Genomic DNA, 14652 nt, shown 5'->3' with positions numbered 1-14652 from the left:
GCCGGCAGATACTTTCGCCCAATGCGTTTTTGGGGCCGCTGTGGCTAACAAAAGCAACGCCAAGGCGAAACACCACAAAAATCCGAATCGAATCCGTTGTCAGTTTCACCAATTAAACTAATGTCGAGTTGGCGATAGAAATTTCTTGGAATCGTCTTGAGAGTCCGTCAATCTGCCAGTGCCAGTCGACCAAATTGTCGCTAACGCAAAATGGGAAGCGATGCAGTCGGAAAAGCACACGAAAAGCCAGCTAAAAGGCGGCATCAGCCTAAAAAAAAAAATGCGCACACCGATAAGCCCACTGAAAAACACCACCAGCCACAAGCTGCAAAATACAAAACAAGGCAGCCAGTCGTGCTTTTTGCCGGCTTTTAGTGGCACTTAGTGGCTCCTACTAGCTTTTAGTGGCTGCCACTACTGACACACTGACGCCGTTGCATGCTTGTTGTTGCTGCACATTTGTGACCATGAACGTGAAAAATCAGCAAAGTGAAAAATAATTGATTCCGGAAGGAAACTGCCGCAACTGGTTTTCAGTTTGGGCCTCAGTTTGGATTTGTTTTGGCAAGCTGTTGCTGCTGTTGCCGCCGCCGCTGCGGTTTTCAATCGATTTTTCTCTCGTTTTTTCTTGCATTTCGGTGCCGTAACAGGGGAAGCTGTGGAAAGCCAATCCGCTTAGCCGACAGGTGAAATCCAAGCGTTGCAGCTCTCGCGCATTTCTGGTCTATTAAGCAGTCCGCCGACGAAGATGAGCACCCTTTTCTTTGCCACTCTTGGAACTCCCCTTTGGGGCTGGGCATAGAATTGGATTCGGATTCGCACCGGCCGAATGCCTCGAGATGACGAGATGACAGTTCTGTGTCAGCAGCGGCCAAAAGGAAGTGGAGAAATCTGATCTCTGGAGAGGAACCGTCTCCTAGCACTTGATGGCTCCGCAAACAAGGCCCGTTTCTGGGCCAGTGGCGCAGAAAGTGACTGCCGCTGGCCAAAAGTGAAAAACAACAAAGGCCAAGAACCCACCCAACAGTCCGACCAAGCAACTAACCCACCATCCAACGATCTAACCAGCCAACCATCCAAGCATCTAACACCCACCGAAAGCCAGCGTTCTCAGCGTGATGCAGGAAGTCAATTACCGCCTGGAGCCAGCGACTCAGAGACTCGGTCTCTGCATCCATGTATCTTTGCATCTGCATCTGCATCTGCGGCACCGCTTGTCTTGTCGCAAATTCACAATCTCTGTCCGCTAAACTTTCTCAATTTAAAATTGCATTTGAAACGATGCTGATGACGCGACTCTTAGCATGCTATTTTGCTAAATGCACTCGAAAAAAACTAGATGGCTTCGTCTATGTTTATTACATAAAGATATTAGTGGTAGATTTTAATGAGAGTATTGTTGTTATATATTTTTACTATATGTTATTCTTTATAATTTTCAAATTTAGAGAATAGAAAAACCTAAGCAGATACACTCAGAATACAAGCTAGTTTAAATATACATGATAAAGTTTTCCCCTGTGTAACTAGCGATTTCCCTCGAATTTTCCGCAGTCGAGCTGGAAGTCGTTGCCATTTGCCGCCGCCAGCCGTTGACCGAAAAAAGTGTGTCAAGTTTTCGACAAAGATCAAGTACATCGCAGATAGTACGTCAAATGTGTTTTGCTGTCGTTGCCCCCGATGCTGCAGTCGTAGTGGTAGTCGGATTCGGATTCGGAGATGAAGTCGGATGATGCTGGGAGTCTTGTGCCCGGAGTTTCTGCATCCGCTACCCATGCTGCTGGCCAGGCATTTCCAGTTGCCATGACCAAAATGTTCTCAAAATCCATTGCAATGTGGCTTAGATTTTGGTGCAATTTCGTAGTGAAAGTGCAGCCGCAGCGAGTAGTAAGTGGCTGTTCCACAACAAGTTAGAAAGAAATGTGTGGCACTCCATCGCCATCCGCTGGTAATTGCTGGCGCTGCACAAGAAAGCCGCTGTGGATCTAGATTGTGGCTCACAGATTGGCCAAAATGGCTGGATGGATGGTGGGCTGCCTGGCTGCCTGGCTGCGTGGTCCCACATCTCGACTTGACGAAATCGTGTTCTGGTGATCTTGTGGGTGCCCACTCGGCGACCCACTTGGAGCCACGGCCAGCGCCACTGCCACTGCCACCGCAGTGACCCACTCAACTGGCGGATAAGCCAAGCCATCCGGGTCTGGGTCAGAGAAAGGGAGAAGATGACCAGATACCTGACAGCGTTCACTTTTGCCACCGACAGATGCCAACTGTCATTGGCCATCAACATCATCAATCGATGGGGGTCAAAGAACTCCTCCCGGCTTTCCATGGTGTCTCTGCCGCTTTTTCTCTCTATCTGTGCGGACGTGAGATCGAGATTGAAATGGAGATCGATTCGAGATAGGAAGACAGGAAGGCACCGCCACTGGGTAATGGTGATGGTACTGGTACTGGCACTGGCCACTGGTACTGGGGAAGAGAGTGTGCTATTTTCATATGCGCACGCCGTTGCCACTGATAACCCAATATCCCAGTTAAATTTGGAACCAAAAGCCGTAAAAGTCGAGGCGAGGGAATTTGAATGCGCGCCGAAAGAGAGAGCCAATAAGTCCGTTAAGTTATGCATAAATCCGAAATCCAGCTGCGTGGGCGTCCGTCATTCAGTCGCCCAGTCAGTCAGACACTCAGTACTCACTCGTACTTTCAATTGGAACTGCGATAGCCATTGTCATTGCCCCGCCCCATTACGCAGTGCCATATAAAAGCGTCAACGCAACATGGCCGGCGTTTCTTTTACCCCAACAATGCCGAGAAGTGCGCTCATCGTTCCCGGTCTGATTTGCTTTTGGTCTGCCCTGGCCTTGGCCCTGGGCGCCACCTTGGAGGCGGATACCCTGGCCACGCGAAAGGCGCTTATTCGCGCGCGACCCGCGGTGCCGCCCGCTGCCAGGTGGGGCGCCAATATGCAGATGCTGCGCCGGCACAACAGTAGGTACCCAACAGTATATCAGACGCTAGTAGTCGATGCACTCAACCATTGGCACATGCAGGTCCTGCCTTCAACTTCTGGACGGAGGACAGCGATACGAACATATGGGAGCATTGCGGCCTCTTCGAGGGCGACATCATGCTGCACCGCGAGCTGCTGAGGAACGGGCTGCTGAACGAGCGGCTCACCTGGCCAGAGGCCGCCGTGCCCTTCTACATAGACCCGCAAGACTTCAGTGAGTAAAGGCCACCAAGCAGCCCAAAGTAGTAATACCCCCCTTTCCAAACAGCCGCCAACCAGACCATGGTCATACTGAAGGCCTTCAAGGAGTACCACGACCGCACCTGCATACGCTTCCGGCCGTACGAGCAAGGCGACAAGCACTGGCTGCTCATCAAGGGCAACTACTCCGGCTGCTGGTCGAGCGTCGGCCGGCGTTCGGGTGGCCAGGTGCTCAACCTGAACACGCCCAAGTGCGTCACACACGGCGTGGTGGTGCACGAGCTGCTGCACGCGCTCGGCTTCTACCACCAGCAGAGCGCCACGGAGCGGGATGAGTACGTCAAGATCAACTGGGAGAACATCCTCGACGGGCACGCGCACAACTTCAACAAGTACGCCCGCACCCATATCACCAACTTCGGCGTGGAGTACGACTACCAGAGCGTCATGCACTACAGCTCGCGGGCCTTCAGCAAGAACGGGAAGGCAACCATAGAGCCGCTGGTGAGTAGGCCAACCCAAATGGTTCCAAAGGTCTCATTACCACCTGTCAAATCCGTTATGCAGTGGCACATTCATGTAATTGAGTATTATCTTACACTGTAAAGGAGTTCAGTTTAACATTCAATAGTAATACTGCGAATTAATGGACTATTGTATGGACATACAGTGAATTCGCTTATCTTAACAATTGCTACACTTAAATGGTTATATTTCGAGATACAAACTGTTATGCTATCAATCAAATTTGCACACACCACACTTGAATATGTGCATTCAAAAACACCTATCAATTATCTTAGATTCCATTAGGAATGCCAAAAATCATGGCTCATAAAATATTTAAATTCGATAGTAATAGTGATTTGATCATATTCAGATTAGGAATTCCCATATTAACACATGGTCCAATGACGTACAACTAAGCTAGGAGTAGACGAAGCATTTTGCTTCCTTGTCCAATTGGATGTATATCGAAAGAGAATGCTTTAGTTAAATGGTTGACTATGCCTTAGCAGTTTTAGTTAAAGCGATGAGATGTTTGTAATGACTTGGGGGGGCTTGCATCTACACTCTCTGACTCCTGTCCTTTGCTTTCAGGATCCGTACGCCTCGCTGGGCCAGAGACGCGGCCTCTCCGACAAGGATGTGTCCAAGCTAAACGAGATGTACGAACAGGACTGCAGCGAGGACTACCTGCTCAACTTCGACCGCTTCGGGAACTACATCGACGAACTGCTCGACTACTTCCAGGGCAACATTCAGGATCTGCTCGGATAGAGACGCCTGAGGCCAATAAAAGAAAGTGCCGGCTAGGTAACGAAAAAAGTGAAGTGGCTGATCTCGTCGAGGGTCTGGGCGGCCTCCCCACGGAGTGCCGGGTACGAGTGGTGCTCAGAGAGTTGCTGCAGCGCAAATCGCAGCTCTCCATTCCAGATGCGCTGCACGCCGCGCAGGCTGAAGCGGGCCAGCAGGCGCAAAAGCTGGCAGGAACGTTGCCGCAACAGGTGGTGTCGGCTCTGCAGGAGCGAGGCGAAGTTTAGCCGCGGATTAAAGACAATCCGCTCTACCAGCTCCGCGTTTTCGGGCAGCTCGCGCAGTACACAGCCCATCAAGGCCAACATGCAGCCAGCCAGGCGAACAGAGGCGGCATCCGAATCCGATTGCCTGAAGTCTGTGGGAGAACGGATACAGGCTAACAGTTTACAGGAGTCGGCTAATGGCATCTAAGGTAATCTTACCGTGTGTGAGAAAGTTGAGGAACAGATCGCTTACTGCCAGAATGGCTACCGCATCGCAGAACTGCGTGAGGAACTGCTGCTGCAGGTGTACCAAGTGGCAGACTAGTTCGTACAGACTGCAAGCCGTCTCCAGCTCCTCGACAGTTAGCTCCGGGATGCTACGCAACGTTCGACTGAGCGAACCCATGGTGAGTGGGGCGGAGGCGGCCGAGTCCGAGAGTTGCTTGTGAGAGAGAAGCAGCTTGCAGGCGTACATGAGATTGGGCACCAGCTTTACGTCCACGTACACGTTGCGGATTTGCTCGAGATCAACCATCAGAACAGGATCCACCAGCACAAAGGGCAACGACAGCAGCTGGGCCACACTCTTGAGCACCCGTGGAATGGCCTTGGAGTTGCGCAGCGGTGCCACAATAATGCTCACCAGGTTGTGCTGTTTCAATGAGTCAAGTTCGCCGTCAAGCAGCTCCTGCACCGATCTGTTCAAGAAGGCTAGCCACTCGTCGTTTTCGATGGGCGGACTTTGGGATTCATCGCAGCTATCCCACCCCGGGAGCAGGCACGGCGGAGTGTTGCTGTTATGGGAAAGGGAAAGTTAGTAAAAGAAAATCTAAAAGGCGCAGTGGCCACTTACTCGCTGCTCAGCTTTTCCTCATTGGTGGAATGCATTGAGTGCTTAAGTTGTTGTGGCTGCTGCTGCGGGGGCTGAGAACTTGCGTAGGAAATGGCTTCAGCGGGAGGCTTATTTTCGTGGTTATGCTTTTCCTGTGTAGCAATCTCCGTGGCCTTGCGTTGCGCCTCATGGTCGACGCTGTGACCCAAGCGAACAGAGAAGTTGTCCAGATTTTGACTAAGCTTACGCTTCTCTAGATCCTTGCTGCGCGACTGCCGTACGGTTGGAGAGACTATTGGCTTAGCGGCCACGCCTCCGCTCCGCAAGGGAGCCTGAAAGTCGAAGTTGTCGTTCATATGGTTGAGGATCATGTTGGAGTTGCCACTGACGAAGCAAGTGTGCGAGTTGATCACCGGCTGGTGTACCACCGGCATTGCTCGAATCCCGGACAGATCCCTGTAGGACAAATCCGCGAACGGAACGACCACACGTTGCATATTGTCCTCCACGTCGGTCTCAAGATGCTCAACATCGCTGGGAGCAATGGCGTTTATGCTGTCGCGGGAGGTGGTCAAGTTTTCCTGTCGCGGCTCGCCAAAGTTCAAAGCGGCCAGGGCCTCGTCCAGATCGCCTACCGCCGGATCGGAATGCTTTGACGACTTGACCTTGGCTTCGGGATTTGTGAAAGGCGATTCCTTGGCCGCCTCTGCCTGCGTTTCTGCGATAAAGATGCGTCCCTCAATGAAGGGGTGACACAACAGCTGCGTCCAGGATATGCGCAGACCGGGGTCCTTCTCAAGCAGGCCCTGTAGGAAGGAGCGACACTCGCTAGTCAGCGTGCTGGGCCACTTGACGTCCTCGTGCTTGATCATCTTCACCAGATGCAGGATGGAGCTGGCGCAGAAGGGCGGCTGACCGGCCATGCTTTCGTAGGCTATGCAGCCCAGTGACCACATGTCCGCATGGTGGTCGTACGGCTGCTCCGCCAGCAGCTCCGGGGCCATGTAGAGGGGCGTTCCCTTGATTGAGGTGAGCACGTGGGTGCCCAGGGTCATGTTGCGGGCCAGTCCAAAGTCGCAAAGTTTTGCGTGCATGTTCTTGTCAAGCAGGACGTTTTGTGGTTTGAGATCCCGGTGGAGGATGCGGTTTGAATGCAGGTAGTACAGAGCGGACACCAGATGCCCAGTCACCCGACGTGCCGGCTCCTCGCCCATGGCTCCATTGTAGGACAGGTAGCGGTGCAGATCCATCAACGCGAACTCAGTGACCACGAAGAGGTCCGTCTTTGACTCAAAGGACTCGATCATCTCGATGACGTGCGGATGCTTCAGCCGGGCCTGAATGTCGCACTCCCTGCGCAAATTCTTCAGCTCTTTAGTGGCTCTTCCGCGCTGCAGAACATAAACATGGTTTTAACTGGTTGGATGGACTTGTTGCTTTATCACCTGGCCCAACCCACTCACCTTGGAGATCACTTTGATGGCCACCACCTTGCTGTCGTCCTTGCGCGTCGCCTTGTAGACGCACCCGAAGGATCCTTGCCCCACCAGCGAGCTTACCGCGTAGCGGTTCATAGTTATTCCTTGTTCTGCTGCGGTTTGGGATGCGATTACCACTGAAGTACGTGCGGTATGACCGTAGCAGGTTGACTCCGAAATACTTCTCAGCTGGGGAGCTCGAAGATCACGGTAAGATCACGAAGCTCGGCTTCGGTACCTAGGTATATGAAAATACTAGATTGCTCATACAGGGTTCCTTTTCTGATAAATGCCACTTTTGCTGAACTGCAATTGTACCTAAATATCTATAGTTATTAATATATAAGACAAGATCATGGTACAACCCAAAACAAATACAAGACTAGTTCACGCTCTTCTGTGGCAGTAGATATTATATATAATATATATATTCAATATTCAATAATCAATATATAATTGATAAAAGTTAGAAATATATGAGCAACGAACTTTAAATTTTTGAATTAACAATATGAAGAATTTTTTCTTAATCTAAAATTTTTACTTAATAAGTGCAATAAATAATATATATAACTAATTAAAACTTCAATATGTACCGTAGATAATATAACTAATTATTGGTATGTACCTATTTATCGTAATGTACCTAAAATGCGGTGTGACCAAAACAACACAAATTGTCCATTGCGTCAGCAACACGGTACGGTCACCATAGACAAGCACGGCCGAAAAACAGCTGATTGCTGGCTGTTTTTTATTGTGTGGAGCCAGCAATAATCGTTGTGAAATAAATAATGATTGCCAATTTGAACACAGCCACCCAGTGAGACGACAGCCGCAATCGCAGCACGATGCGCGAGCCCAACCTGTACGTGATCCTGTCGCACGCGCTGATCGGTGAGTTTCCGCCAACCGGCATACACTTCTGCCACGCCTCTTCCGCTTCCAGGCGGCAGTCCAATTAAGTTGGGGATTCCCATTGCCATTGACCACACTCCCAATTCAAATCCGCATCCCAGGCTGCGGCTTCTTCTTCCTGTACGTGCAGCATGTGCGCGTGATCTTCGAGACGCGCACCAACATCCAGCAGCTCAATCAGCTGGAGCGGGAGGCACTTCTGCGGCGCGAGGATGCCCTTTACTATGCCTTCTACAAGCAGCTGGCCGACGGACCGGACTTCTGGCACGGCTACGAGCAGCTAAAGAACGTCACGGACATCGAGTATCCGCACAGTGTCAATGTGCTGCAGCGATTCTACGTGCTGCCGGAACTTGTCACGGCGTAAGTGACTTCCAGAGGAGTGATTCCCAAAAAGCCTACTTATGCAGATGCACTTTCGCCCCCCAAAGGTACTTCTTTCACGTAGTGCGCTCCGGCTTCAATCCAATGGTGCAGCCGATGCAGTTCTATCTGGAGTTCGTGTGGCTGATGGGCGGAGTAACCCTGCTGGTACTTTACCTGTACGGAACGCTGCTCTGCGAGAACATTTTCGGTGGCATATACGGCGTGATCTCGTACCTGATGTTCCACAGCTTCGTGGCCAAGATCTATGAGCGGCCGCTGGCGCGGGAGAACTTCGCATTTCCGTTCATATTCCTGCAGATGTTCTATCTGTGCATCTGCATTGGAAGGATCATACACCGACAGCAGCACACATCGCGCATGTTCATGGTAATAGGTGTGGTTTATTGCATTAAGCTCAGTAACATCTTTGCCCTTTGAAGATCTTCGCCATGTCGCTGTTCACCGCCTGCGCCCTACTCTCCTGGCAGTTCTCCACCTTCATCTTCACCACCCAGATCCTGATCATGATGACGTCATGGAACGTGAGCTCGTTGTCCACAGCTCTGGTAAACGCCTTCGTGCTGGACTACTCGTTGTCACACCTGCTGGGCCACGCTCTCGCCTTTGTTATGTCGCACGGCAACAGCCAGCTGCTCCTCACCTGGCAGCTGAGCATTTCGCTGTTCCTATTTTTGATCACAGTGGTGCGACAGTTGCGTCACGTGCGCAGCCGGCGGCTGGGACACGCGCAGGATCTGCTAAACGGCGACCTATTCTCGTTGAAGTTCATGATGCTGACACTGCTGCTCGCCAGCAGCATGCAGACCACGCTGATGGAGCTCTTCAACCGGGCGGGCGTGGTCAGTGTGCCGGAAGGCGCGCAGCAGCACTTCTTCGACCTCTGTGCCCACTGGGCTCTGCAGGTCAATGTCGGCTTTGTCGCCCACCTCTCCGCCTGCAATCCGCAGTACGCGCGCGTCTCCTGGTCGGAACTGTGGCAACTGGTCAAGACGATGATTGTCAAGCCGTATTGCATGTACGGCGTGGTCATGCTGGCCATGTTCTTCCGGCGCTGGCGCAAGGGCGGCGCCCCAGTCAGCGACGTCACCAAAGAGCAGCGCGACAGAGCGCGCAACTACGTTCTGGAGGACTTTCTTGAGGAGTACCGCGTTTCCATGAGCGACATGTCCACCAAGGAGACGGAGAAACAGCTGTATAAGTGCTTCAGCCTGCTCGAGAGCTGCGACTTCGACTACGAGCGCTACAAGCGCGCACAGGCCCGCCTGCGTAAGGAGCAGCCGCCTGCCCGCGACGACTTTATGCAGGATATCAAGCGGCTGCGGGCGCAGATTAACCGCAACAGCGACAAGCAGCGCAAGGAGCGGGCACAGGGAACCAAAGAAGCGGCCGCAGACGGGCCCATCACGTCTACTGAGGAGGAGGATAAAGATCCGGACGCAGATTCGGAATCGAAGAAGAAGAATCAGGAACCAGGTAGTGGCGGAACGGAGCCCGATTCTGCAGCAGATCCCACTGAAACGCCGCCGTCCACGTCCGCGGCCGATGAAGCGGAGGAGAGGGAGGAGGAACACTCTGCCACCGCCGCCGGCTGCGGCTCAAACTCGAGTGGCCATCGACGGAGGAAGCGCAGCTCCTCCAGGCGCAGTTCCGTGGTGCCCACAGCCAACGCACAGATCCTCAACATGCACTACGTGTACAGCTTCCTGCAGATGCTAGTCTTCACCTTTATCGGTCTCGCCGTGCGCAAGCTCTTCTTCCTCAGCTTCACGCAGGGCTGCGTCATCGTACCCACCGTCTGCTCCAAACTGTGGTACCACCGCCAGCGCAACATCTTCTGGTCGGTCTCGCTGGCCGTCTTCCTGCTCAGCATGTTCGATCCCGGCATGGTGGTAAGTTGGACACGTCTCTATTGCTCATGGGAATTGTTGTGATTTCACCGTCATTTCAAAAACAGAACATTCACGAAGAGTACTTCCCCACGCGCTACTCCAAGAGCGGTGACGACCTGGAAAGCATGCTCGAGTGGATCAAGCTGAACACGGAGCGAGATGCGGTCTTTGCCGGTCCCGTGGATATAATCGGCACCGTGCACTTGACCACCAAACGGCCCATAGTCAACCATGCGCACCTGGAGATGCGTCAGATGGCGTAAGTACTCCCAATCTGAGCGAGATAGCCTATCGACTGGGCCCCTGCTCTGTCCCGCTCTCATTGGCGTCCATGTCCTGGCCATGCACGTACTGCAACTTCCGTCCTTGCTTTTATTTTTTAAGGGAGCGCACGGAGCACGTGTACTCGGTGTACAGTCGTCAGCAGTCGTCGGATATCTACAACCAGTGCGCCCAGCTGAAGATCCAGTACTTGATCATATCGCTGGACGAGTGCACCAACGAAGTGCGGTGAGTAGACGCAGACGAAACCCTCGAGACGGGCACTTGAACTGGTCACCGCTTAATTGAGATCTTGTACTCTTATCGCAATAACATCCAATTTTGCCTGCTCTTCACAACAGCGACGATTGTGATCTGCTGGCCATTTGGGATGACGAGCAGCCGGCCTACCAAAAATACCCGCAGTTCTGCCACGAGCTGCTCCACAAGAACGTGCCCAGCTTCCTGAAGGTGTTCGCCAACGACCACTACGGCATCATCAAGATGTTCTCGCAGAGCGTCCAGATCAACCTCAAGCACAACAAGATGCCCGAGATGTCCATATAGGGCTGGCCGTCCACGTAAGCGGCGCGATGATGGAATGCTGGGATGGTTGGAATCAATCGACTGTGTTGTGTTGTACGTAGCTGTGTGAGCTGTGTGACTAGGATTTAGCATTTTACGATGTGTGTGTATTATGATTACGTTTAGTATTGCCCCAACCTCGGAAGCCCGAACCCATCTCGCACCCAATTCCAATCCCAATCCCGCTCCACCTGCAGCTACAGATGCAAAGGGAGGGGGAGAGTAGCTGAGTTGAGTAGCAGATTGCGATTAAAAAGAAGCCACTTCCGCTAGATAGTAAACTGAATGCATTTAGCAGCTTGACTTGTTTCCGCGCCGCTGCGTTCAAACCTTGTTTGGATCATTCCCCGCACCCGCGCCCTCGCATTCGAATAAGTTAATCTAGCCGAACGGAGCGACCTAAACTCTAAATACTTTCGTTAAGTTTAAGCTAAGCTTTTTACATTTACGCATGTAGTATACATATGACGATGAGACGCGCGTGACAGCGAAAGTGGCCGCATGTGGACGATGTACATCCGAGAGCCACGATCCCAGACCCAAAAGCAAGCGGGGAAACGCGCATTTGCCAGGCAATAAGTGAAATAAAACGATATACTTGAAACAATCCTATGGGCACCTGTTGTTTGTCTATATCTTTAAAATGCTTACTCCTTATTGTTTACAACTTTTGAACGTTAAAAATGTGTATATATATTTGTTTTGAATTATATTCGCATTTTTAGTTGTATACAATACTGTTTATAATCTGGAAATAAATTGTATCTTTCATTAGGGTTTCCATTTCTACAATTTATTTAAATTTCGAATTTCACCTTACATGGTTTGTGTCGCAGCTACCCAACCCGACTTTGTATCTCGGCTTCGTATCGATTGCGTATTCGTATATCGATATTTTCGAGTACTGAAATCCGTATCTGGGATTAACTTCTTTTCGCCTTCCGGTCACACTCATACCCGCAACAATACACGAATTTTCATTAATAAAAACACAAAGTAGTCAAAATTGTTAATTTACATCGCGGCCCACTCGATTCGCCATCATGCTTTACCTGGAGGACTACCTGGAGATGATCGAGCACCTGCCGCAGGAGCTTCGCGACCGCTTCACCGAGATGCGCGAACTGGATCTCGCCGTCCAGAGTAAGTGCAACCAGAGAATCCGAATCTCAGCTTCTCGCCGGATCACTAATCAAGTACTGTTCCTTGCGGTGCACAGACAACATGGACTCGCTGGACAAGAAGGCCCACATGTTCTTCAAGCAGTGCAAGCGCGACGAACTGCAGCACGAGTCGATGGACACGGAGTTCCACAGCCTGCGCGGCGAGTACTTCAAGGTGATGGAGGACGCCGACGAGAAGGTGGCCATAGCCACGCAGATACACGAGCTGGTGGAGCGCTACCTGCGTCGCCTGGACAGCGAACTCTTCAAGTTCAAGTGCGAGCTGGAGGCTGATAACAACGGCATCACCGAGATCCTCGAGCGCCGCTCCCTTGAGCTGGACGGTAACTCCACTGCAGCCACCGCCCTGCTGCTGAGCATGAACCAGAAGGAAAACCGCTACTACGGCGCCAGTTCGGCCAATACAATGGTGAACAGCTCGGCGGGACACGCATCTGGTGCCGCCACTGGCTCCTCCGGCATTGCACTGGTCAGTGGTGCTGCCGGAACGGGCGGTGCCCTCTCCAGCATCTCCACCGCCCAGCTGGGCTCAAGTCAACGCCACCGCAAGCTGGAGAAGCGGCGGGAAACCATATGCACGGTGCCTGTTCAGGAGAAGCGCGCCAATCTCAATCACTCGCTTCCAGTGGTCGGGTCGGGCTCCACGACTGCCGCGGCGGCCTCATCTTCGTCCGCCACAACGGCCGCAGCAGCCGCCAGCCTGGCCAGTGCCACGACTGCCCAAACTCATGTCTCCAACCACATTGGCAGCATCGCCGCCACTCATCTCACCCTGCCTGTGGCCATGGGCGTGGCCGGCGGCAGTGGCAGTCTGGCTGGCAGCTCGCTCGCCACAGGAACGGGCTCGCTGGTCCGCCAACTGCCCACGAACCTCGCCCACAGCGTGCTGAGCAGCTCGGGTGGAGCGACCGCCGCAGCGGTAGCGGGCGGCAACTCTACGTCCGTGGTCGCTGCTGGTACGGCCCACGGGCACTCCCATGCCAGTGGGCACTCGGCTGGCGGGGCCACAGTCACCTACAACCTGCAGCAACTGGGCGGAGGAGCCGCCGCATCTAGTGCCATTGCGGCGGCAGCCAGCCAGGCGATCGTGGCCACACAGCAGATGCAGCAAGGCCGCCGCACGGCCAGCCTCAAGGCCAGTTACGAGGCCATACACGGAACAGCGGGCGCCACCGCCGACTTCTGGACCCAAGCTGGTCAGGGTGGACTGCAGCAGTCGGCCGCCGGATCGGTGACAGTGACTGCCGGCGCAGCGTTGGCCACCGGCGCAGCTGGCGGTAGTAGCAGCGGCTCGCATCACTCGCACCACTCACAGTCGCACCACGGCGGCCATGGGCACGGACATGGTCATGGCCATGGGCATGGGCATGGGCACGGGCACGGGCACCACAGCAGCAGTGGTCACGGCGGCGGGCACAGCAGCCACCACCAGGAGAAGAAGCAAAAGAAGAAGTTAACCACTGCGCTGACGTTGCCCACAGTGCAGCCGACGGCCGGCTCTTCGTCGGGCAACTCGATTGGCTCGTCGTCGTCAATTAGCCTGGAATCGGTGAACAAGCTCACCACATCGGCGAACCTGGCGGCGGCATCGGCCACGGCGACCTACATGTCTGTGGGTGGACAGGCGCTGCTCGCCATGACTGCCGGAGGTGGAGGCGGAGGCAACTTGGCGGAGAGTTCCGCTGACGGCGTGCCCGCCGGAATGATTGCCATGAACCTGCCCACCGCCACGGTAACGCCCGGCTCCAGCCTGACCATCGGCGAGAACGGACTCGTGGTGGAGCAGTCGAACGAGGGCGAGTGGTCGTACGATCCCAACGAGCCGCGCTACTGCACCTGCAACCAGGTGTCTTACGGCGACATGGTGGCCTGCGACAACGACGCCTGTCCCTACGAGTGGTTCCACTACCCCTGCGTGGGCATCACCCAGCCGCCCAAGGGCAAGTGGTACTGCCCCAAGTGCACCGCCTCCATGCGGCGCCGTGGCAACCGAAAGAACTGAGGCTGACTGCGCCTGCTGGCCCCCCTCTTCCGTGGCGGGGGCGGCGGCGTAGGCACATGGTCGCGTCGCTAGCGGCTCTTATACTTATAGAGAGCTCTTATACTTATAGAGTTTATAATATATACACTCTATATATAAATATATATCTCTATATAAATATATAGAGTGACGAATAAACAAATTAAAAGTATTCAATACAGTTAGATCAGCAAAGGAGCAGCTCTTTATATTCAGTTCGGAACGCAAAGGCGAATGGTGGATTGGTCACTGGTATAACTAAAGCAGTTTAAGCCAGCTTCCAGTTTAGATAAAAAGTTTTAGGTGTCTTCGCTACAATAATAATAAACAATGAAATATAGTTCGCGTAATACATTCGATA

General features: G+C 53.0%; 4 protein-coding genes across 4 annotated transcripts; 3 read left to right on the top strand and 1 right to left on the bottom strand.

Moving 5' to 3' along the window:
* Nucleotides 1-2796: 2796 nt before the first annotated feature.
* Nucleotides 2797-4548, top strand: LOC6614894 (zinc metalloproteinase nas-14). The gene is made up of 4 exons (XM_002039275.2): nt 2797-2991; nt 3054-3227; nt 3282-3718; nt 4316-4548. Exons 1-4 carry the CDS (start codon nt 2808-2810, stop codon nt 4493-4495), a joined length of 975 nt encoding a protein of 324 aa, XP_002039311.1. The 5' UTR covers nt 2797-2807; the 3' UTR covers nt 4496-4548.
* On the bottom strand, nt 4507-7210 carry LOC6614893 (serine/threonine-protein kinase fused). The gene is made up of 4 exons (XM_002039274.2): nt 7033-7210; nt 5591-6960; nt 4957-5531; nt 4507-4889 (listed from the first exon to the last, which is right to left on the bottom strand). Exons 1-4 carry the CDS (start codon nt 7141-7143, stop codon nt 4528-4530), a joined length of 2418 nt encoding a protein of 805 aa, XP_002039310.1. The 5' UTR covers nt 7144-7210; the 3' UTR covers nt 4507-4527.
* A 547-nt stretch (nt 7211-7757) lies between these two features.
* LOC6614892 (C-mannosyltransferase dpy-19 homolog) lies at nt 7758-11699 on the top strand. The gene is made up of 7 exons (XM_002039273.2): nt 7758-7944; nt 8067-8328; nt 8397-8718; nt 8772-10241; nt 10307-10500; nt 10626-10751; nt 10865-11699. The coding sequence occupies exons 1-7, from the start codon at nt 7899-7901 to the stop codon at nt 11067-11069; spliced, it is 2625 nt and encodes an 874-aa protein (XP_002039309.1). The 5' UTR covers nt 7758-7898; the 3' UTR covers nt 11070-11699.
* Nucleotides 11700-12008: 309 nt separating this feature from the next.
* On the top strand, nt 12009-14486 carry LOC6614891 (inhibitor of growth protein 3). Its single transcript, XM_002039272.2, has 2 exons — nt 12009-12230; nt 12307-14486. Exons 1-2 carry the CDS (start codon nt 12131-12133, stop codon nt 14271-14273), a joined length of 2067 nt encoding a protein of 688 aa, XP_002039308.1. The 5' UTR covers nt 12009-12130; the 3' UTR covers nt 14274-14486.
* The last annotated feature ends 166 nt before the right edge of the window (nt 14487-14652 follow it).

This window comes from Drosophila sechellia, chromosome X, assembly GCF_004382195.2.
Source record: "Drosophila sechellia strain sech25 chromosome X, ASM438219v1, whole genome shotgun sequence".
NCBI classification, from domain to species: domain Eukaryota; kingdom Metazoa; phylum Arthropoda; class Insecta; order Diptera; family Drosophilidae; genus Drosophila; species Drosophila sechellia.
Note: the sequence above shows the minus strand (reverse complement) of the source record. Positions and strands in the feature narration are given on the sequence as shown.